Source organism: Euprymna scolopes, chromosome 31, assembly GCF_053919585.1.
Source record: "Euprymna scolopes isolate OS-2025 chromosome 31, ASM5391958v1, whole genome shotgun sequence".
NCBI lineage: Eukaryota > Metazoa > Mollusca > Cephalopoda > Sepiida > Sepiolidae > Euprymna > Euprymna scolopes.
Window position 1 is genome coordinate 39990499 of NC_136512.1, and position 26074 is coordinate 40016572.

At 32.5% G+C, this 26074-nt stretch overlaps 1 protein-coding gene across 12 annotated transcripts in view; it reads right to left on the reverse strand.

Annotated features, from left to right (window-relative positions):
- Positions 1-26074, reverse strand: part of LOC145255699 (agrin-like) — a 2182525-nt gene that overhangs the window by 1484458 nt on the left and 671993 nt on the right. For all 12 annotated transcript variants that reach the window (XM_080114282.1, XM_080114279.1, XM_080114278.1 and 9 more), the window contains one exon: positions 24522-24737. In XM_080114282.1, the coding sequence (XP_079970408.1) occupies positions 24522-24737 (216 nt within the window). The remainder of the gene's footprint in view (positions 1-24521; positions 24738-26074) is intronic.

The following is a 26074-nucleotide window of genomic DNA, read 5'->3' on the forward strand; positions in this document are numbered from 1 at the left end:
TCATTCAGACATAATTTACATTGGTCGTCTAAATTTCTACATGTACTGAACTGTATATATGTATATAATTTCTGTGTTTTATAGATGATTTCTTGTAAAATAATTTTAAAAGTTTAAATACGGAAATAGGGCGATTAATAAACTCTATGGCTAACGGAAAATAATTAAACAAAAACTTAGAAGTGTGGAGTGGAAGTAAGTTCAACTACTTGATCTTAAATATGGATTAAAAATATGGTTACACATTATATATATATATATATATATGTGACCATATTTTTAATCCATATTTAAGATCAAGCAGTTGAACTTACTTCCAGCTTATCAGTGCGACTAGACTAGCAACTACTTCAAGCCGGATTTGAAACTCGACCATTATGCTATTTGGCTGCTGCTAAGATGTTAGTTGACAATGTTTAAACATTGTCCAAATTTCTAAGCTGCATTTGTTTACGGAAAGTGCATCGCTTAATACGCTAATGCCAATTGTTATATCGTTTCTAATATGCTTAACCTAAGATAGGACAGCATTGTAGTCATCCACATACGGTACTGTTTGCCTCATCTAAAACAGAAATAAACACTATATAAGAGCAAGATCGTAATTTATGCAAGAGCCAAATATTTATTTTGAATACTAACGAACGTTAGGTACTATAATTCCGGTTTGTCCGAACATGTTAAAGGAAATGACTAGGTCTCGATTGTTGTAAACTAGAATTTTGTATTCCTAGATGACCTAAATGACAAAACCTACATACCCTCAGCAATGCAGTATATATATATATATATATATATATATATATATATATATTTGTATGTATGTATCTATGAGGGCGTGCAATAAGTAATGCCCTTGATCCACTTCCAGTTGTATGATCTAGGTGAAATTTTGCATGTACAATGATTTATATCTCTACGAGTTATGTGGCAAATTACAGCTCTGAACTAATTGTGGTTTCTGTTTTACAGATGTTTGAACGTAGTCAGGTTTGAAATGGAGCCTGTTGAATGTCGAGCAGTGTATTTCAAAGGACGCACACCACAGGAGACTTTTGATGAAATGAAAGAAACTTATGGTGATAATGCCCCATCATATGACATTGTAAAACGCTGGCATCATGAATTCAAACATGACCGGAAGTCTGTGGAAACAGCTCCCAGACCTGCCCCCCTCTGCCATTGATGAGACATCTGTCCGTCAAGTTGAGGCTGCCATTTTGGAAGATCGGCGCGTTACTATTCGCCAAATAGCCCAAGATGTCAAGATTAGTACAGGGTCTGTGGAAACTATCATTCATGAGCATCTGCATATGCATAAGGTGTCCGCCATATGGATTCCAGGTTGTTCACACCATTCCAGAAGCGAGAATGTGTCGAGTGCTCGAGGATGAATTTGGAGATGTGCCAAGAAGATGAGTCAAAGTTTTTCAAAAGACTGATTACACAGGATGAAACCTGGGTCCATCACTATGATCCAGAGACCAAAGCCCAGTCAATGCAGTGGAAGCACTTGGACTCACCATCTCCAAAGAAGGCAAGAGTGCAGCCCTCTGCTGGCAAGGTCATGCTCACAGTCTTCTGGGACCAGGACGGAGTAGTGAGTACAGATTTCCTGGCAAAGGGTACCATAATTACAGGAGCCTATTATGTTTCACTTTTAAGGAAATTAAGGGAAGCTATCAAAATCAAGAAGTGGGGCAAGATCAGCATAGGTACCCTCCTCCTACATGACAACGCTTCGGTCTACAATTCGCATGTCGCCATATCAGAAGCACGGGCGTGTAGTTATGAAATCCTTCCCTATCCTCCCTACTCTTCTGAACTTGCACCCTTTGACTTTCACCTCTTCCCAGCTATGAAGTTGTTTTTGGAAGGAAAGCATTTGCTAGATGATGCAGACTTGATTTCTGAAGTCACGTTGTGGTTGGAGGACCAACCTGGGGTGTTCTACAAAAATGGTCTCTAGAGCTGCATCAAACGATGGGAGAAATGCATAACTCTGGGTGGTTCCTATGATGAGAAAGACTAATAACTGTGCAAAGTTTCGTGGCTCTACTTCTATGGGAAGTGGGTTAGGGGTATTACGTATTGCACGCCCCTCATATATATATATATATAAGCAAATATTGTTAGAAATTCCTCTGAAGTAGAATTCTATTCTTGAAGCAGTACTATATATATATATAATTTCACAAAATATTTAGTTAAATTATTCTTATATATTTTTGTAACAAACTAAAATTAATTAGTATCACTAGCATTTTAGATTCTTTGTCAAATAATCTTATGGTGACAAAACACAGTTGAATAAAACGCAGAAGAAAGGAAGAACATTTCACTAATCAACCGAAGAACACCGTATATGAAATTGATAAATATCTAAACAGAAAAAAATTTAGTTCTAGAAGAAATGGTTACATTTTGCATTCCGGAACACTAGAATATGCATTACCGGATAAATTTTATTTGCGTTAACCATTTTAAAATGTTACTCGTTTCATACAGAATGTTTCTTTTATTATAGGTTCCTAAGTTCTTTTAAAGATGACTGGAGTATTTTTATTTTTTTAAAATCAGTTTCAGAATGTAATATTTTCGTGTTGTTAATTAAAATTTGTTGTAAATAAAAGTGGAGAATATATATATATATATATATATATATATATATATATATATATATATATATATATAGAGAGAGAGAGAGAGAGAGAGAGAGAGAGAGAGAGAGAATTAAAAGGAACAAACCGAGTTATGTGTTCATCAACGTTTCGTCTTTATTTCGTTGCTTACTCTGGATGAATGAGAAAACAAAAACACCAGTACCAATATTTGAAAATGTTTAATGCGCAAAATGTGACGCTGTTCTATTTCAGACACGGAAAAAGACGTTTCTGAAATAGAATAGCGTTGCACATGAAATATTTCCCAATATTTGTACTGGTGTTTTTGTTTTCTTAATCTTATTTATCCAGAGGAAGTTTCGAAATAAAGACGAAACGTTGATGAACACATAACTCGGTTTGTTCCTTTTTATTTCTCTATTTTGTCATCATATATATATATATACATATATATATATATATATATATATAGAGAGAGAGAGAGAGAGAGAGAGATAGATAGATAGATAGATAGATAGATAGATAGATAGATAGATAGATAGATAGATAGATAGATAGATAGATAGATATAATGGGTTGAAAGATTCAAGCGAAAGACAGATATATATTTAAATGAATGGGCTCACTAACAATTGTTCTATATTTTTTAAACTTATTTTATTATTTCATATTTTCATTTTTCAATTATTTAGATCATTTTAATAAGTTTTTAAGTCATTGAAATAATAATTTTTCCGATGTTCTGTGAAGCGTCCTCTTCAGAAAGTATTCAAAATGTAAAATATTTAAAATATATTTAAAATGTATAAAAGCATTTTCGCAATTCATTTTGGTGACATGTTTCCAAGCAGTGGAAATATCTGTAAATGATTCTAAAGGTCTTCATGAATGTGTTCCGCCCCTGCCCTTGCACATTGGGGGTTAGACCATGGTCACTGGGTGTTGCTGTCTTTTGCGGTTCCCTCCTTTTCCTTACGTTTCTCTTTTTTCTCCTTTTCTTTCTTTTTTTTTCTTACTTGAGTGGAAGTGTGGAGCACGTTAGTAGTTGGTCAAATAAGTGCATCCCTGTGTGCGTGTTCGTATGTGGGGGAGTGTGCGTAAGTGCGTGTGTGTTTCCTTTTTATTGGTTTGTAGAATGTGTGTTATGTATTATAGTTTAAATAAACCTTGTCTAGAATTCGTTATTTGGTAGGAATGTTTTCATTCAATTTTGATTTTTAAGTTTTTAATTTCTTTCTATTGTGATTTTCGTTTTAATCTTAATAGGTATTTATAATATTATGTTTGTTTGTATAAAGAGCCGTGTTTATGGATAGACATTAGGAATTTTTTAGTGTTCCTATTTATTCGCCTCCCCAGTTGGGCAGGGCCAGGATCGGTTTTCAGTATGGGGGAGATCCTGCTTCCCAAAGGGGGGGGGCACTCTGTATAGGCACAAGAACAAGAATGAGAATTGTCTCAGTAACGAAGGATTTCTCCTCCATTCCACAGTATCAAAACAGATGTTCCGATACCTTCAGTCAGTAAAGGAGAAATCCTTCGTGACTGAGACAATTCTGATTGAAGTATTTATACCTGATAATTATAGGTTGAAAATAATTAAATTTTAAACTTATATTTAAAAATAGGAATAGTGGTGAAATAAATTAGTGAAAATAACCCAAATATAATCATAGCAGGATTGGCATTGAATCTTTAGATGTAATTCATTAAATTATAATAAGTAAATAGTGAATGGTAATTGTATTTAAAAATAAATAGAAGTAGGAACTTGATTTATTTAAGTGGAGTAAATTGCATTAATGAATATATACTTGTTTGAAGGTAATTATAAATTTGGATTGAAGTATGTATACCAGATAAATTATAGGTTGAAAATGATAAATTTTAAGATTATACTTAAAAAAAATTAACAACACACAGATATAAATATATAATAAGTAACATTGAAACAGAATGAATATTTCCTTTTTATAAAAAAAAAAATAGAAAAATAAAAAGATAAAAAAATGATGAAGGTGAGTTAAAATATATGTTAGTAGGACCCAACTAAATAATCCAAATACAATAATAGCATAATTGGTATTGAATATTTAATGATAATAACGATATACATTCATAAATTTAAATAAGTACATTTATTGGACATAAATAGAATATTTAAAAATACATATCAGGATAAATTTCTGTATATTCGAGTTGAATAGATTATTTTGGGCAAAATACATTTGTTAGAAGCTAGTTACAATTTCGTAACTTAAACAGATATTCCAGGTAATTATTGAGCTGAATATAATAAATATTAAAGATTATACTTGTAATTAATAAACACACACACACATACATTATATATATATATATATATATATATATATATATATATATATATATATATATATATATATATATATATTAGTTTACATTGTAATTGGTTTAAAATATCCCAGTTCAAATAAATAAATATGAAAATAAGAACATAAATATTAAGAGAGGGGTGACTCTGAAAAATTTTTAATTAGTAAAATATTGTAACGTTGTCCGCAGACTGATACACATTGGGTACAGTTTCAGTCACAAAGGAGACTAAGACAAAGATTAGGAAATAACTCCAACTTGCTTGTTTTTTTTTTTTTTGTAGCAACAACATTTATTTCCACATTCTCGTTTTACCGCTGTGACGTCCCTTACATAATCCTCTTCTCGAGCGTCCTTAACGCCTTGCACGTGACCGTAAACGTTATCCACGTCTCTCACGAGGTCTCGAATGTTATCTCATCTTTCACGTGATCGTCCTCTTTCTCTTTTTTATAGTCCCCCCAGTGACGTCACTTCGCCTGCATTTACATAAACTCATTCGTGCTATGTTACAATATAACATTTAATTAGTACAGTTAAAATTCATAAAATATAATTAATCAATAAGATGATTATATTATGTAAGGGGGACAATACAGTACACTTTTTTTAAGTAGAATAGCGTTCCTTGCACTAAAAAGAAAAACAAACGTAACAAAAATTAAGAAATCTCCCATATTAATGAAAATAAAAGGTTTATTAATTCTAATTAAATTGTATTAATTAATAGAAGTCTGTTTAAGCGTAGAAATATACCTAAAAAAATTATTCGATGTAATAATTTTATTAAGACGTAACATATATTTAGATTATACGAAATAAGTTAAATAATGTCAACAAATTCTATGAATTAAAAATTAGTTTTGTATATAAAAAAAAAACTAAATACACATATTGTAGATTTAACCATTGTTAACAATAAATATTAAATATTTATAAATAATTAATTAAAAAGTATTATATAAGATATTTTAGTTGTTGGTTGTTGGTTGTTTTTGTTTTACGGCATATCAACCCTTTTCGGGTTATTTAATGCCGATTCCAAGGATTTTGAAGAAAAATTTTTTTAATAGAATATATTTGTTGTTTTCAAGTCGGTTTCTATTTAACCCATAGTTGGAACCCTAACAGGTACTACCACTCAGAGTGGACCTGGGAGCAATGGTAATTAAAGGGTGGCTCCACACTCCCCAAAGCCCACAAGCTGGGGCCTCACCACTGGATATAGTTTAAGGTCATATCCAGGACCCCCATTGAGGGACTTTTACCCTCTGCAGGGGACAGTCGGTGTATTCTAATGCCCCACCGACAGGGCCGGATATTTTAGTGTTAATTATATCAATATGACTACATAATATTAATATGTTAGTACAGCGTGAACAACGTAGCATTAAAACTAAAGATGGCATAATTATCATAACACACAATTGTAACTACTCTACTATTTTTTCGGATTTATGTAATCATGTCAATACTCTTTTTATTTACTTTTAAAGTTAATGAGTTCTTATTCTTCTGATGAGTCATAACGGAAAATATTTAAAATTTGATATAATAATTATATGACTGTTTTTGCACTATGAAACAAGTGCTGTCAAGAATTGTACATTTAAGATGCTGAATAAAATAAACGGTAAGATGAAAAAACATCTTGGAATTTGGAATATAGACTTTTTATCATATATATATATATATATATATATATATATATATATATATTGCCAGTAGGTCATTATTCAAGATCGTTTAATTGGACACGATGGAGTTATTCTTTTATTTTAAGATTTTTCTGGATATCTTTTCCATTCGCCGAGCGGTCTCTTTTATATCGGCTGGCATGTTTTGGGCACCATTTTATACAACATGCCAGCCGATACAAAAAAAGACCGCTCAGCGAATGGAAACGGTATCCAGAAAAATCGGAAAAAGAATAGCTCCGTCGTGTTCAATCAGACATGATTGAATATATATATATATATATATATATATATATATATATATATATATATATATATATGAACATACCATATATGTAAACACACACACGCACACACACACACATATATATATAACATTATATATGTAAACACACAAACACACACAGATATATATATATATATATATATATATATATATATATATATATATATATATATATATATATATATATATATATATATATATATATATAATGTATATGAAGGAAGTTAAGAGTGAAGTGTATTTGGTGGCTGAAAGCGTTTCTTTGACAGTAATCTGACAGAAAGAAAGTATTTACAAAACTGTTCTTTTTCAGATTTCGGTGAAGGAGAGAAAAGATGACCGAAGTCGCCTTTGAAATGGTAATTTATTTAGAGACGTGCCCACGCAAAGCAGAAATCGGTACGGTAAGGTGAGTGTGTGATACTTTGCTGTTAAATGAAGAGCTATGTGCTGAGAAAGCACGCACGAATGCAAGGGAAATTTTAGCTTAGTTGTGGCGATTTTACACAAAACAAGTAGGCACTACGATGGCGGTTCTATCTATTGATCTCTCTACTTGTGTATCCGTCTACTTTTCTATCTATATAACTATAAAGTTGGGGTTTTCTTCGCTCTGGCATTGATATTAAAAGCATACTTTTCTATTTTAAAATTATTAAAACAAACTCAGTCATGGTTGTGCGAGCGACTACATGAAAGTTAGCTAATTTGCATATTCCTTTAAAAAACGAATTTTAATTACTTATTCATTTATGGTTTCTTATTACTGATTAGTTTCTTTTCACTATTATGCTGAATTCTATTTATGCTTAATCGTGTAGGATTTAAAATGAAAACGTTCTATTACGGATGTATATTTGAAAAAAAATTTGGGGGGGGGTACAAAATTTAATTATGCTAAATACAAACCTATCAACATGATGATTAAAAAAATAAAAAATGAAAATAAAGGTTAGCTAACCAGGTTTCGTTCCTCGCTCAACAGAGCTAAATCGAGGAAAATATGATTAAAAAAATAGTCATGAATATGGCGGGGGGGGGGAACGAAATAAGCGAGGGGAAAAAATTCATAGAAACCAAATTAAATCCTAAAAGATTTTCTTTTTGCTTGCAAAGAGAAGGTCTCAAAGACTTAATAAAAATAGTTTCTAGAATTTTTAGATGAAAGGGCGAGTGTAACTTACTCAAGAGCGTAAACATGTCAGCACTAAAATTCGTGGCACACGCCTGGTTATTTATGAGGTGTTCGCAAATCGAAGAATCATACGTATTAGAACATCCGAAGGTGAAAATGTTGCATACCAAAACTTTGATGGTACGTGTTGTTTCAAACGAAAATCCAACTTTGCGATGGTAGCCCAAGGTAGTGCGCGCTGCAACTACATTTGAATATGGAATTATTATAGTGAGTGGGGAGAATATCTTTGCAAATAGACTACATAGGTCTGGTTGAAAAAACAACGTGTGGATTTGATGCAAAATAACACCGCTGTACAGACAAAGAAATTTGCTTAGCAAACTGGTTACTGATATTACCTAGCCAAGGTAGACGAAGGTAAACAGAACATCTATTGGTTACAATTTCTTTAGATTTGTAAAAATTAGAAACTTTCTTATTAATAGTAGTTTCAACAATATCTAAGAGGTAGCCATTGTTACAAAGGGTCTTATCCAGGTTAACTTTAAAACAAATCATTAAGACCCTATGTGCTAAAGTTTTAATTAAATGGAATTTTTGGTTAGTAGGGCAAAAAGAGTCCCAACGCGTATATATATATATATATATATATATATATATATATATATATATATATATTCAATAAAATAAAAATATATATATTCAATAAAATAAAAAGCTATAGCAAACATCTAAATGACAATAAAATAAAAATATATATATTCAATAAAATAAAAAGCTATAGCAAACATCTAAATGACTACTTTAAACACAGTTCCTGATTTCAAAAAAAGAAAAACTAAAAGATTCATCTGCCTTACTTTTAATGCTAGGTTTATTTTTGGTGTCTTTTCAATTCAATAAAAATCCTCCTAAATTTGCTGATGAGGAGACCGTGCTTACCAAAAAAACTATGTATAATTGTTCTACGTGACTTCATGTATACCACAAATAAAAAGCACGGATTTCCGAAACGATCGTACAGATAATTGACTTTGTTGTTGTTCCTTCTTATGAAACTGATTTTTAATTTAATTAAAATTTGATTTTTAAATTAAAAATTTTTTTTTAAATTTTTAAATTATAAATCACATTACTTAATATTGAATTAGCTCTAGGACATTTAACTATCGAGCTTATTATATATCTAAATTACAACGAGCATTTCCTGTATTTTAATTAAACTAGTAATTTCACTATTACATTAAAATACACTTAGCTCTTTAGACTATTATTCTAATCTCCTTTAAATTATATATATATATATATATATATATATATATATATATATATATATATATATATATATATATAATATATATATATATATATATATATATATATATATATATATATAAATGACCTTGTTGGTGTGTGTACGAAACAAACTCCCTTCTGAATATTTAGCCTACAGAGTTGATATTTGATATATAGGGTATTTGGACCTGTAGTACACTTTCGATTTGGGATTTATCTTGCAAAATTGCTGCTAAATGGTCAAAATTGAAAACAAAACAGTTAGCTTTGGCAGACTAAGTTGAATAATACATTACTGCTGCTGTTAGTTTTCCACACGCACATTCATAGCTCAAAGTCACGAAATTTTTCAACCTTCCATATCAATCTGTCAGCAGCTCAGAGGGTAATGACACTGGAGAGAAGAATAATGACTACAGCTGGAGCGCTAAACATTCTGGCTTCAATTATAGCGGATGGTACTGAACGCATATTTTTTATAACTTTTGAACTCATTACTATATACTAGACTAACCGTGACCCGTTGGGTTAATATGTTATATTAGCTATGGAATTAATGTATGAGCGTGACACTTGTGATGTAAAGAAAATAGTTTTTGTGACATAACAGAAACATTTCTATGAACGTATATTAAAAATGAAAAAAGAATTTCTATGAGTCGTTCTGTTTATAATTGTTTATTTTTGAAAAAATACTTACAGCCATTGAATTATAAGTGGTTTGCCATGCTTATAGGTAAATCTTCATTATTCAAATTTTGATATATCGTTTAATTTAAACGCAAAAAAAAACAATTGGTACGCTGAAAACGTACACAGTAAAAGAATACGTCGTAAAATGCTCTTATGTTTGTCAAAGGTTAAAGTAGATTTATTTGTAAGAAAATTGCGTTAAAATATCTTAAACGAAATACGGAAATGAACGATGTAAAAAAATGCAGAAAGTATTAACAATTATTTAGATAATTTAAACGCGAAAAAAAAAACAATTGGGACTCTGAAAACGTACACAGTAAAACAATATGTTGTCAACGGGTCAAAGTTCATTTATTTGTAAGAAAATTTCGACAGTATACTTGTAATACAGAATAGTTGCAAAACATCCTCACCCTTCCCATATTAAATAATAATTTTGAAATAATAATGTTAATATTTCAGTGCGCATGTCAAAATCTGCAAAAGAAGCGATGTGTGTTTATTTGTTTACGTTGTTATGGGTTAATGTTTATGCGCGCATGCGCAACCGGATGTCGTAAACTGGAAAGTGGGTTACATCACTCGTTACAAGTTCATTTGAGTTTTATAATTATATAGATTGGATAATAATCAATAGAGAATTGGCTCTATGATAATAAATTAGAAATCTGCATAAATTATAATATAATATTTATGTATATTTTACGACACGACAATACTGGGCAGCCTGTATATATATATATATATATATATATATATATATATATATATATATATATATATATATATATAAAATTGAAGACTAAGAATATATCTCACATTAATTTATTGTTTGACAGGATACTCAAAACAGTATATTAAAAATTCCTTAATCCGTGGAGTTTCAAAGAAATGCTTTTTATATATATATATATATATATATACTAGCGTTGTCTGGGTGTTTGGACGTGTGTGTGTAAGGAGGAGGGGTAAAGTAAAGAATAAGCGAAGTAATTACCCTGTTTAAAAAAAAAACGACGTTAAATTTCTTTAAAAACAAAAACAAAAATAGAGGGAAAATATGATGAATGTGTTCAGAAAAACAGAAACAAAAAACACAGCAAAAAGCGGGGGGAAAAAATGGCATAAATAACCCTTCGAGTCGGTTAAGTCCATTGTGCGTTTCACCCATTTGAAATTAAGAAAAAATAAATTAATTTTCATTTAATATATTTAAAGTTCAGTTAAATTTCAGTATAGTTAACAGTCGAGAAATTGTAAACGAAAACAAAACAATAAAAGCAACAAATAATTTATCATCATCATCATTATAATCATCAGTTCCTTTTACATGCTAGCATGGGTTGGAGGACTTTTAGAAATTCACTTCCAAATTTACTTATCTCTGGCCATTCTTATCACTTCCTCTTATGTTTATCTTGGCTTTCTCCTGATGAACTGGACCTGCTACTCTAACTGTTCTACATCTACTAACATAATCACCGCCATTCGTCCTTTTGATCTCCTCATACCATTAAAGTCCCTAGTTCATCGCACATGTATACTGTTTAGATTTAATTTTCCTCAGAGCTTATTAAATCTAAATCTGTCCTCAGCAATTATGTTACACAGCAAACGAAACAGAAATAAATTCTCTAACAACTCATGCATTTGAAGCATGTAATTTTTTTTTTTTTTTGGCAGAATTTTATTTCAACGATAGTGTATTTTATTTACATATTAAAAGTAGCATAGTAACCGAATTGACAAATTTACCTCACTAAATTTATGTGAATATGGTCTTATGAGGAATTTTGTTTTAAGACGTCACGTAGTCAGCCATTTTTGTTTACGTGTACCGATAAAGGAGATGAGGATAGACACAGACTGACAACCTGGGATTGCCAAGTTTGAATACCGTTTTTTTTCACGGAAACACTTATGGATGTTAGCATACTTCACGTGGTCCGTCCCGTAAGTAACCAATATCTTTCTAGAATGAGTTCTCACTGGAAAGATATCAGCGAAACGTATGCCTACGATAATCATCTTATTCATACAAAATGAATAAATGAAAATATAAAAAAAAAACTTACATACAATTTCAGTATATTGAAAGTATACAGGTTGGTAGATAATTTCATTCTACTTCAATTGGTATGTTATTTGTTTTCTGTTTACAATTTCTCGACTGTTATATATACTGCTATCTTATCTAAAGTTCTGACATAAAATCAATAGACGAATTCAACAGGGGGAAAGCATAATCTGCTAAGGAGTGTCTGTTTAAATCGACTGTTTAAAAATCAAAAACTGTCTCATCTTGTAAAATGACTGTCGATTATGCGTAAGCTGCAATTTGATATTCAGATACTGCAGCTACCACTCGCGGCATCCTCCGGTAGAATTATTAGCAAAAGTTGAGTAACCTGCTATGATTAGAAACTTTACACTTAAATGAACATCAATGTCTAAAACAATTATACAACAAGATACACAGACATAACTCTTCTCCGAAAATTCAACCCTTCCTCAGTTGTGGAAGTGTCATATATTAGTGTCAGAGCTATATCCAGGAGGAGTCATCATCAGGAAAAGTCATCCTCTGGACGTCTCTTCCTCTGCATATGGCTAGCAAAGATATGTCAGGTGTGGAACTGCATGAGAGTGGCAACATTGTTTGAGTGCCATTCCTTTAAACTTTCCCCAACTTCGCATGGAACCACTGAGCCTTACTGCTCTTGATGTTGGGGACAAAAAGCTGCAATCCTGCAAGTTTCACAAATAACAATGAATGAGAACTTTATGTAGACAAGACGATCCCGAGTCAGGATCTTGATGACTTGCTTAATGAACACACACACAAAAAAAGCAACAAGCATTTAATACCATATGACAGTTATTGCATACACACCCCTCATGCAAATGTAATATTCGGTTATCAGAGTTAATAATCTTTTACAGAATTGGTTTTAATGATAACTTTACACATCACTCAATAAATCCCGGGCCTAACTAATAAAATATAAATTTAGAAAATGTTCGACTTTATTCATGAACATAATCTCTTTTTAGGGTACTATATGGATTCCAATGATTCTCTAACAATTTAATACCTAGTATGTAGAAATAGCCTGGGTGCCTAGCGTTGCCCGAGTGTTTGGAGGTGTGTATTGGGCAAAAAAGAAAAAAGTGGTAGAAGCCAGGTAGACTTGAACCCTTGCCGTGAAGGAGGAATAAAATGTGAAAAAAAAGTGACGTCTTTGCTGGTGCGTCCATCGCTGCATCGGAAGGGGCAAAGGCTTGAATTAAGGCTAGTCAATCGAAAAGAGAGGATGATTTTCGAAAATATTGGCGAAAAAAGCGACCCCTCCCTGTAGAAAAATGCACAGTTGAGGGTGAAGGAATTAATGTTTTTAGCCAATTTTTCGATATTTGTCGTCCGAAGGGTGGAGCTTTAAAACGATATCACTCTCGTGAAAATCCGTTGCATTTGTCGAAAGTTTTAGGCAGGCATTAATACATACATATACATTTAAACATAAAGGTGAGCTTTATATTATAGATGATTTTTTTTATTTGTCTCAAAATATGCATTAGTTTCCCCATCAATTGTTTTTAGAACCCAATCTCGTTCCTAGAAGGATTTGTTTGGGGTCTGCAAATAGCCAGTTGTACCTGGTCACCATATCTGAAGAATGGAATAAGTGCAGAAGCAGTTTTGTCATTGTTATGTTTGTCTTCTGACACAAACAATGTCTTGATATAAGATAACTCTTTTCTTCTCTATTTGGTGCAGATTGTTAAGGATTTCCTCTTTCCAAAATATCAATAATGCTGTATAATATTCTCTATTGATGATTCTTAATTTTTCAAAAGAATTGATGAATGAAATATCTTACACATCCTAAAATACAGAGGGAAAAACCTTGCCTGCTGATGTTTATATCGTTGAATGACCTTCACCTGTTGTTGTCCAATGAGTTGACGATCGATTTAACTGGTTACACAAATCCCAGTTGTTGAGGCCATGTTATATTCTTTTGTTGATCAATTCTAACCCACAACAGGTCAAGTGGGCTGATCGTACAATATAACCCATCAAAGGCCGCGCCATCAGCTTTGTTAGTCAGTTATACCATCCTAATCCTCTGCAGGCCATACTAGCTAGCTGTGTAGTCCCAACTATACAAAAGCCTGATTGATTAGGTGGACTCCCCAATCCTCAGCAAATCATGAATCAGTTCATCAACGGATTTCATTCATCAATGCTGAATTATTTGAAACTAGTGTCTGTTTTCCTATTTAGTTTAATTAGTTTGTAAAATGTTATTTGCAATCAAAGATAAAAAAAAAAATTATTAGCTCTCTCGATTTGGTTTTTTTGATTTCGTTTGATTTCAAGAGTGGGTGACGTTAATGATGGTGGAATTAAGATTGAATTGTGGAGTTGCAAATTGAACATCAGCTGCACAGAAAGTTGTCTGCTTTTTGCCAATTTGGAAATCAATACGATTTTTAATGTCAGAGTTATTTCCCCTTTCTAAATTATTCTGATTAAATGTTATATTATCAAAAGAAAATTTTGTAGAGGAAAATTTCCAACGGCAAAAATAATAAAGTTTGTGTTTCACATACTCTCTTATAGCTTTTTATAAAAGTGTTGATACTAATGAAACACATGTAATTATATTCAAGCAGATAAATCATCCAATTCTAACCCAAAGTAGAGGAAAAGATAAAATACAAATCCATTCTAAAGATGCTGTCATTCAATCTGGCGATTTAAAGTGATAAAGATGCTATTTAAGACTTAAGCTTTTTGCATAGGTATACAGACGCATCTAAAAATGACAGTAAAAATTTAATCATGAAAATGTTATTCCACATGTATCACGGACCAATAAAAATGCTATTTCAAACTTAAAGTAAAATTTTCAAAAGAAGATAAAATTAGTGAACACTCTTACAGCTTCTTGCTAGATTATTGATACTGATGAATGAGTTATCACTTATCAAGTCCAAAAGCAACTTAAGGATGATGGCGAGTAAGATTATCAATTAGATGCTGAACAATGTTATGAGAGGATTTGAAAAGTATAAATGAGTCAGATAGAAATGCATTACTTAAGATGGATCGATTGACAATAAATTGTTTTCTGTTAGAAATTATTATTTTTAAATAAACATAGTTTTTAAAACAATCAATTAAAATCTGGATAACATAGCTGTTCGTTCTGACTTAGCTAATTCATACATTTTTCTGTCTTTGTTTACCACTAAATGTTTTCTGCTTAATTGGACTTTAAAAGAATCGAGGAATAACAGAATGAAAAATATGTTTGTCCCACGTTTCATCTAAGATAAACCATTAATCCTTGTCATTCAGTGATTGATTAGCACCTTGATTAGCAGTGGCTTGTAAGCAAAAAGCTTGCAAAATAAAAATTAAAACGTTGTTGTTGTTGTTGTTGGTGATGATGATGATGATGTAAATAATTTTTCTTGCTTCCTTTGTGTTCCTAAGTGTAAACAAAACTTCCATGAGCAGAGTTAGTTTCCAAGAACTGTCCATCTGTGGAACTTAATGCCAGAGGTCTGTTTACCAACTGACTAGAGTATGGTCATTTTCAAGTCCAATGTTAACAAATCCTTATGAGTCATCCCATTAAGTAACCAAATCCAATCCTCAAAGTATTTGCCTCACCATCCATCTCACACAAATCATTGAGCCTTGTCACTGAATTGTAATGCTGTCCGGGAACCAACACGTTGTAGCAAAGCAAATAAAGAATAGAAAAGAACTTCACTTGAATTTTTTGGTGTACAACGACATTTCTTTCTTTATTCTCTCATTACTGCCGCGACGTTTTTCATGGGATCATCTTCTCGACCATGTTCTCGAACCTACTCCCCGTCTCTAACGTGATAATTCTCTCCCTTTCTTACTGTGATGTCATTTTGTCACAGCTCAGTATTTTCATATAGCCGTCCACACTATGTTACAGAGTAGCCTTTGCACCTTGATGAGTGATAACGCATTAGTAAAAACAAAATACAAAACAAGTTAAAATGATGAATTAAAATTATATGATTTAATTGCACAATAAAATTAAAATTTCTCTCATCATAGTCTAAAACTCTTCTTTATTCTGTTTTGTTTTTACACAGTGAATAAACATGTCGGTTATGACTTGCAGCAAAATGTCATCTTTGAGGGGTGCATCAGAATATGATTATCTTAATCCTTTAATCTCATGTCAGATTCTAGCCAGATAATCTTCTTTGTGCTAAAGGCAACTGATGGAAAATCTCCAATGTAATTTTTCATCTTTCAAAACTTTACATCTTCTGTTCTTTTTGCCAAACTAAAGTCAGAGGAAAGATTTTGAGCCACAAAGTTAGATTAATTAAGCCCTAATCTTTCAAGTTTTATTTTATTAAATGTTTGTCTTTACTGATATTTTTTGAAAGGAATAATTATGAAGATTTGCAGAAGAACCACCACCACGAGCCGCAGTTATGACGAAACATGTGCGCAAATAACTATGTATCTATAAAAAGCTAACCGTATATATATATATATATATATATATATATATATATATATATATATATATATATATATATTTATATATATATATATATATATATATATATATATATATATATGTATTGTGTGTATATAGATGTAAAGTTCGTGAAAGAGAATCCTGGGGGAGTGCCTGATTATTAAGAAAATTGAAAAGTAAATACTTAATCGTGATAATAATAATAATAATAATAATAATAATAATAATAATAATAATAATACATCTATATTACAGAAAATTATTTCGATCAAAAAGACCTATTAGGATTTGACATCGCCAGTTTTAATCCTCTGTAACACACATATAAATATATATATATATATATATATATATATATATATATATATATATATATATATATATATACTGCTGATCAAAAATTTAAGACCACTTAAAAATCTTGAATAAAGAAACCTTTTTTTTTTTTAGGGTAGATTTTAAACTCTTCCGACTTAACGTTACTAATACTACAATCTAAAAGGTTATGGAAACAAAAAGCTACATTCAAAAAATGTTATTAAAAAATTTGCATTTTTATTAAATTAGGCTTTTTACACATGATCAAAATTATTAGACCACGTATATAAATTGTTAGATTTATGGTAATTGTAAGGTTTTTAGTTCAGTTAAAGATTAGCAATCACTGTGTAAAGGTGTTACCATACCTAAAGCAAGAAAACTAACCGAAGTTGAGCGCTCAGGAATTCTAGGATTCCATGAGCAATGTTAGTCACAGCGAGCGATAGCAGCTAAGGTAAATCGCAGTAAAACTGTTATTTGCAACTTTCTAAAGAACACTAAGAATTATGGAAAAGTAAAATCCTTTGGTAGCCCCCCACAAAAAAAAATGTCTCCTGCATTGAATCAGACGGGTTGTTATGAATGACAGAGGACTTTCTAGTCAAATTAAGGCGGTTACAGATGCTGATTGTAGTCCAATAACCATCAGACGACACTTACAACAAAAAGGCATGGCAAATAAAAAGCGTAAACAAATTCCTCGACGGCTTCCATGTCACAAAGTGGACTGCTTAAGATTTGGTCGGGAATAGCAGACCTGGGACGTTGAGAAGTGGAAGAAAGTCCTGTTTTCTGATGAGAAAACATTCAATTTAGATGGTCCTGATGACTTCCAGCGATATTTGCATGACAAAAACATGCGTCTTGAAATTTTTTTCACACGTCATAGTGGTGGAAGGTCCGTAATGGTATGGGGTGCCCCTTTTCTTTCAGAGGGATGATGGAGCTCCAGGTGGTGCAGGGTTGTCAGACAACAGCTGGCTATGTTAGCATGCTACAAAAAGCATCTTTGGTGATGGAGGGTCATCGCTTGTGTGGGGATGGATGGTTATTCCAACAGGATAATGCTGCAATCCACATTACAAGACGGACATTGAGCTTTCTACAAGAAAATGGAGTCCATCTCTTGGGACATCCTGCATGCTCACCGGACTTGAACCCAATTGAAAATGTTTAGGGATGGATGACAAGAGAGGTTTATCGAAATGGCAAACAATATTCAACAAAAAATGAACTTTGTGAAGCCATCTCCAGAAACTGGAGCAGGATCCCCCCACACCTTAATGGAAACCTTATTTCTAGCATGCCCTAAAGAATTTTTGGAATCATAAAAAGCAGTGGAGGTAGAACTCATTATTAAGTTTGATTGTTGAATGTTTTCATACACTTTTATACACTTTTTGTACAATTTAATAGAATTTTTGTCTCTGGTCTTATAATTTTGATCATGTGATTATAATTGTGATCATGCCTAATTTAATAAAAATGTAAATTTTAAAACTAAATCTTTGGAATGTAGCTTTTTTTTTCCATAACCGTTTAAATTGTAGTATTCGTAACCTTAAGTCAGAAGAGTTTAAAATCTATCCTTAAAAAAAGTTTTTTTTAAAAGATTTTTAAGTGGTCTTAAATTTTTGATCAGCAGTGTATATATATATATATATATATATATATATATATATATATATATATATATATATATATATATATATATATATATATATAGTCATCCACATAAAGTACTGTTTCGCTGTGTCACAGCTAATTAGTGCGGCTAGACAAGCAACTACCTCAAGCCAGGATCGAAATCCGATCGCCCAAACGACAGTCGTAGCTTCTAACCATTAGGCTATACGGCTGCTGCTATGCGGGCAGTGAATTAACAATGTTTTGATATTGACTTAATACCTAAGCTCAATTTGTTTTACACAATGAGCATCGCTTCATATGGTAAAGGTAATTTGCATATCACTTCCCAATATGCTCAACCTAAGATAGGGAGCATTATAGTCATCCACATACAGTACTGTTTCGCTATTTCACAGCTCATCAGTGTGGCTAGACAAGCAACTACCTCAAGCCAGGATCGAAACCCAATCGCCCAAACGACAGTCAGAGCTTCTAATCATTGCACTATATGGCTGCTGCTATGCGGGCAGTGAATTAACAATGTTTTGACATTGTTACAATACCTAAGCTCAATTTGTTTTACACGAAGAGTATCACTTCATACGCTAATGGTAATTTGTATATCACTTCCCAATATGTTTAACCTAAGATAGGGAGCAACCTTAAAATAAACTCTCAAAATATGTGTGTGTGTGTGTGTGTGTGTGTGTGTGTGTGTGTGTGTGTGTGTGTGTGTGCGTGTGTGTATAATAATGAGCTCCAGTCCCGCGAAAAGAAAGAGCTCAATATCCTTTCAGATAATGCTTTTTAACAATAATAAAGTTAGGGTATTTGAAAACTTTACTATGATTTTTATAGACATCTAAATATCAAAAGTGCATTAATAAAATAATGCACATTTGAACGCAGAATTCGTTACATTTGAATTTGTATTCACATATAGGTAAATGTCGAAAAATCTATTATTAATGCATTTCCCATGAGTTGATAATCCATTGAGACTGCTGTAAAAGGTTAGAATACGCCACATTTATTAGTCATTATGCTTAGATATTTTGTCTAGGATATACGATGAACGAACATATATGATACTCTCTCCTCAAAGGAGAGACTAGTGCCTCAGAGGATTGTATCATGACGAACGAATATATACCAGATCACGCTAACCTCCCCAAACAAAAGATAAGGCCTGGGAGGATGATCTCATGACAATAGAACATTTACATCCTCTTCCCCAAAAAATAATGGAGGAGGTAATATTTGGCAATAGAAAGACACACTATATTACCCTTCTAACAATGAGCATTGAAAAATAAGAATAGTGTAGTTTCTTCTTCAGACAAATATTAAATCCCATTATTAAATATACATAGTAGATCAGACTGTCCAGGCTATACAGATCTCACAATATTATAGATATGAATAAATTAAAAGTAAAACGCGTTTCCTTATTATAATTGTTAAGCCTCACAATTATCATTGGTATGCATAAATTATTAATAAAATCTATTCATAAAAAAAAAGATCAACATATTTTTTCATTCATTTAAAAATGCCTACTCACAAAAAGTATTTTTATGGCTTCATCTTTTGACTTAAACTGAAATAAAGTATCTTTTCTCCAAAGCATCAGTTTTCATGTAATTATCTCCCTTGAAAAAAGTCAAAATACGGACAGACAGACAAACAAACAAACCGAGAAAGTGCCGCTCATATTATATTAAGTCTAATCTAGTTTCCACCTCTCTCTCTCTGTCTGTCTGTCTGTCTGTCTGTGTGTGTGTGTGTGTGTGTGTGTGTGTGTGTGTGTGTGTGTGTGGTTTTATTTATCGAGAAAGCTGATCCACAAAGTTTAGAACTAAACAAATCAGCCAACAGAGCATTTAATAGCTGAAGAAACAATCTTCGTTTTTACAAAAGAAAAAAGCATTCAAAACATTTTATTTGCTGGTTAATCTGGAGTCACACGATTCTCCGATTATCAAGGAATAGAAATTATACAGAGCAGAACAAATTGCATACAAAAGAATGCACAACAATATATTTGCTGCATTAAGATTTTTCGTGGACATCTACGATTCCTATCCTATCCCAATGTTTATTCCAGAATATTCTTTTTTCTGTTTTATTTTTCAGTATACTATAGAGTAAGCACTAAATGTTCGAATAAAAATTTTTTTTAGCAGAGTGTTCAATTTTAATGTAAGTTTAACGTAAAACAAAATGCGAATTGGAAAAAAACAAACTATTTTCCATTCCTTAATAAAAAGCAAAGTGTATTTTAGTTGTAAATATATATCCGTCACGCCACTCAAACGTCCACCTGATGAATAAAGGAAAGGAAGATGCAAATCGTTTTCTTTTTTTCTTATTATTCACTAGCCTGGGTGCTCGGCGTTGCCCGGGTGTTTATAGGTGTGTGTTGAGCAAAAACAAAAAAAAAAATTGGTAGTAGGCAGGCCGGCTCGAACCCGTACTATGAAGGAGGAAAAGACTGTAAAAAAATGTAACGTCTTTGCTATTGCGTCCATCGCCAAACCGAAAGTGACGCAGGTTTAAATTAAGGCTAGTCAATCGAAAAGAGGGGATGACTTTTGAAAAAACCGACCACTTCCTGTAGAAAAGTGCCCAGTTGAAGATGAAGGAATTAATGGTTTTAGCCAATTTTTCAATATTTGTCGTCCGAATAGTCGAGCTTCATAATGATGCTGATCTCGTGAAAATCCGTTGCCTCTGTCGTTTTAGGCAGACATACAAATATACATACATACATACATAAAAGTCTTGACAGACTATGGATACCCACTGTAAGGGTGCCTGCGTGTGAAATTTTTGTGGCAAGAGTTGTGCAATCTCCAACCACACCTCTCCTGAGTCCAGATTGTTGAATACCAGTGGCAAGTGGAGCTTCAGGACAACTGGAAACAATACCGAGATAAGTGGAAAGCACAAACAGCACCTAGAATCCCCAAACGGTTACCAATCTGGTACTAGCCAGGCTTAACGTTACTTAACTTTGGTGATCTGAAAGGAACCGGTGTGTCAATATGATTATGCCGGACCTACACATACATACATACATACATACATACATACATACATACGTACGTACATTTAAACAGACAGGTGAGATTTATATTATAGAAGATTTCTAATTTCTATAGCGATTTATACGTTTGTCTTTTTATTTTTTGTTTTTTAAAATCTTTCCCATTTTGGGTGTTTTCTATCTTGGTGAACTCGAGAATCTTTCACGGACCTCCACAGAATTTCAAACATAACCCTTTACTTAATTCACGGAGGTTGCATACCCTTGTTCCATTAGCCATGACTGAGTAGATGGTTTCCTTTCATATGTGGTCAGTCATGTTTGATTTTTCAATATTTCTACATATTATGACTTTTCGATGTTCTTCTAACCTTACTTTTAGTGGACGACGTCTCACTTTTTTTTCATAAATTTCTACATTCATGGAATTTCATACATAGTTCATAGTTATGATTTTTTTGAAGGGGACTGACTCGCCCAAGCTCTAGATCTACCGTTATGGGACGAAGTAAAAATTATAGACAGAAGAATTGTGGAAAGTAAAACAATTTAAAGAGGCAGCCCATATGCATACAAGAATTGTCTACAAGTACGTGTGGGTAAAACACTTGGTAAAATTCAGTTGTAAGTTGCACTCTTCTGGGGTTAAAGTACAATCCTCCAAATATAATTGAGAATTACTCAGGATTTCTACTCGGTCATGGCATGTTACTCCCATGGATTAAATAAAAGGTTCCATCCGAAATTCTGTGCGTATTTATGAGTTTAACAAAAAGATTCCAAATTTCAACAAGATACAACTGAAGGTTGCTTCGAAGGTTGCATCGCTTCGAAACGTTGTGCAAATAACACTCAAAATGAGGATATTAGAATTTCTTACAAAAACGTGATTTTGTTTTTGTGCGGTGGTGGGGGTCAGCTTAAATAACTGATGTGAATTATAAAACATATCAGTTTGAGAAAGAAGTATTTCATTTTCATTTAGTCTGTTCCGAAGAAGAGCGAGGGTTACATCGATCGAAACGTTTTATAAATAACTCTCAAAATAAGAACAGTAGTGAGAATAATCCAAATAAAACGAATCATCAATTCTCATTTAAGAAAATGTAGAAATAAAATTTATCTACACTGCGTCTCAAATTATTAACAAGTTTACATTTTTTAAATATTTAAGGAACGAGTGAATAAAAATCCATGAAACTTTGAGAAAGTGCTTACAATACTATTCAGCTACTCCAGTCAGAAAATAAAAGTATTTAAAGCAGTATTAGCGAAACTATGACAGAAGATAGGAATATCTGTTGATTTCAGTGTGTCAAATTATTAACGAGGCGAAGGAAAAAACACAATATACCCATAACTTGTTTATTGAAATAATTTTCAAACATTAAATGAACTAGGAAAATTCCTTAGAACACAATAACTACATAGCAATTTCTACGTTTACATAATTAGTAGGGGATATGCGATTCTTTTTTATGAACGACTTGTAAAAGACGTTGGTCTACAGAATTAGTCAAATTTGTGATTTCGTCAACAGTTATTCCTAGCAATACCTCTTGGAGAGCATCCCACAACTCATTTTTGCTCTTAAATTGGCGTCCACTTGCATAGAGGCGTCGCTTCATGATACTCCAAATGTTCTCAATTCGGTTAAAATCTGGTGAACTCGCAGACCACACCATCTTCCATAGCCCAGAGAACCCCAGTTGTTGCAAATACTCATTGCTTTTGTTTGTTGCATGCGAGGGAGTATTATCCTGCATAAAAATAATGGTTCTTATGCTTTTGCTTCTTCAGCCATGGTTAAAAGTGGTCCTTCAGAAAAGCTATGTAAGCATTTGATATCATTTTTACGCCTTCTGGGACCCTCCATGGGCCAATTAAAGTATCAAATCATTATCCCACCACCAATTTGTTGGCACCTTAAACGCTGATGATGATGTAGTCCATCTAGGACCCATCCCTTGCTCCAGCTATTTGGGTCATCAAGAGTGACACGCACTTCATCCTTGAACAAAACTTTAGAAAAATCTGTTTTCATATTGTCCTCTACTCATTTCAATTGGTTTTGTATGCGATGCTGCTTTAATGGAGGCTTTGTCACAGACTTAACAGACTTTGCCACTTATTTCAGAAGGCGACATCGAGTACTTTTTGAGACATTCTTCAATCCAGCTTGGTAAAAAACTTCTCGACTTGTCTGCTCAGGGTTCCTAACAACTTCACGTTTAATTTGGAATAGAGAACGGCATGAAACAACTCTAGATTTACCTTTATCAGCTCTCTTACATACATTTTTAGGGTCCTTGACAAATTTCTTCACAGTTTGATGGTATCTTCCTATCATTTTCGATATTTCGAGAGTAGTTTTACCTTTTGCTAGCTGTTCTGTAATAGTACTCTTTTCAAAACTAATCAAACCACCTTTACGACCCATTTTACTGACGAAACAAACTGCCTTCTTAATAATTTGACACACCTCAAATACCGTGTATTCAGCAATTATGATGGCAAGTTGTCTATATTGCACGGAACAGTACGAAAATTTCACAGAATGCGCAGCTCAGCATTGCCAACGTTTCCGAAGCTTTTGATATAAAACTACTTATATCATTAATAATTTGACACACAGTGTATATCAAATAATTCAAATGGTCAAAGTCGACCGAAATATCTTACTTCTACTTTAGTGATGTGTTTGTGTCCTTATGTGTTCTACGCTGTTGTCATACTTACCTATTCTTATATATACTAAGTATTCCATCTTGTTTAAAATGTCCTTTCATATTTTAAACTCACTCAGACATCTTGGAATAAAAGCCGTGAAGTGATAAAATTTTGTGATAAAACGTACGAAAACCGTGAAATTCACTTACCACAAGGTTGGTTATAGAGTACTGTAATCCTTTTCTTGTGCAGGCAGCTAGCTCTCAGCATGTGGCATTCATTGCTGTAAGACACCATGTTGCTTCCACAGACAGGAGAGAAGACTTTGTCGCATTTTGTGATACACTTGCAGTATGGTTCGCCAGAAGTCGTGTTCACGTAACACTCACCACCAAACGGACAGAACTTGTTTTCACACGGGGGCGCTGCAAAAGGAAATAAATAAATAATGGTCACTTCTACTGAAACATTTGGACTAAAAATACAAGAAAAATGTGTTCAAATAATTAAGCAATTAAAAATGCAGTGTATGTTTTTATTTCATTTTATTATTATATATATTTTAAAAAGTTTTATGGAAATCAATTGTTAAAATCTTTAAAACTTTTCATTTCCATTCTTAAACGGGTTATTTTTTTATTTTGTAAATAAAAATCAGTTTAGGGAAAAATCTTTGTTAAAATAATTTTGGACAAAATCTAAATATAAGATTATATTAAAAAAAAAAAAGCAAGTATACTGAAAATTTTTATTTAAATTAGTTCTTGAAAAAGTCATCTCTAGTTAGGGCCCTTATTTACTTTGTCAGCATTAACAGACAAAAAGGTTTACATATTAACATTACATGAGTTTAAAATGTGTACGTACACACGCCGCGCATACACACACACATATATAAAAGAAATGAAACATAAGTTTAAGTAATAAGCAGCATATCACGATAATTCAATGTATTTAAGCAGCAAATTATTCTCATCTAAATTAGTTTTATTATTATTGTATTCGTAATAGCATTCACTGTTCATTCTATCGTCTCTGTCTTTCCTTTTATTCCAGTTTCTCTCAGTCGTTTTCCTAGTGCTCCTAGAATTATTGGTGTTATATTGACTTTCTTAATATTCCTTTTCCTTACAATTCCCTGTTTGTTTTGTTTTTCGCTTCCTTAATTTTCACCCTGTGATTTGCTGGAACAGAAAAATCTATTTCTATTTTTTTTTTTTTGAACGTTTACAACATTCGAACATCCGAACATCCGATCTCCTTGCTTGAATGAGTTTATATGTTTAGACTTCCACATCGAAGAATGTTCTGTGATTTTCGTTTTCCAGTATTGTCTCCAGTTTGTATCTGTGCCATTTGTCTGCCTGTTCAAAGAGTAGTCATTTGCATAGTTCTCGGTGCGCCACTTCTTCATGCAGTTGTGCTTGTTTTCATATTCTTTTGGAGCTACTTTGCTGCATTCACATAGGAGATTGCACCAGTTCCACCGATTCTTACTATTGCAACACTCACGAATGCCGACCAAGTCTGGCAATTTGAAGTCAATGATCGAGTGATTTCGATCCTCTCACTATTCAAGCTGTCTCTTTTTCCAATACTGTAGAAGGGCTGGGGAAACTGATTCTTAAGTGAACTTTTCTGGTTGATGGCAGAGAGTAAAACCCAGCCAGTGCAAACGACCAATGGGGATGACTTGTTGAAAAGAGTTAAGTTTATTGCAGAAACTATCGGAAGTTGTTCGGGATGAAGAGCTACCTAAAAA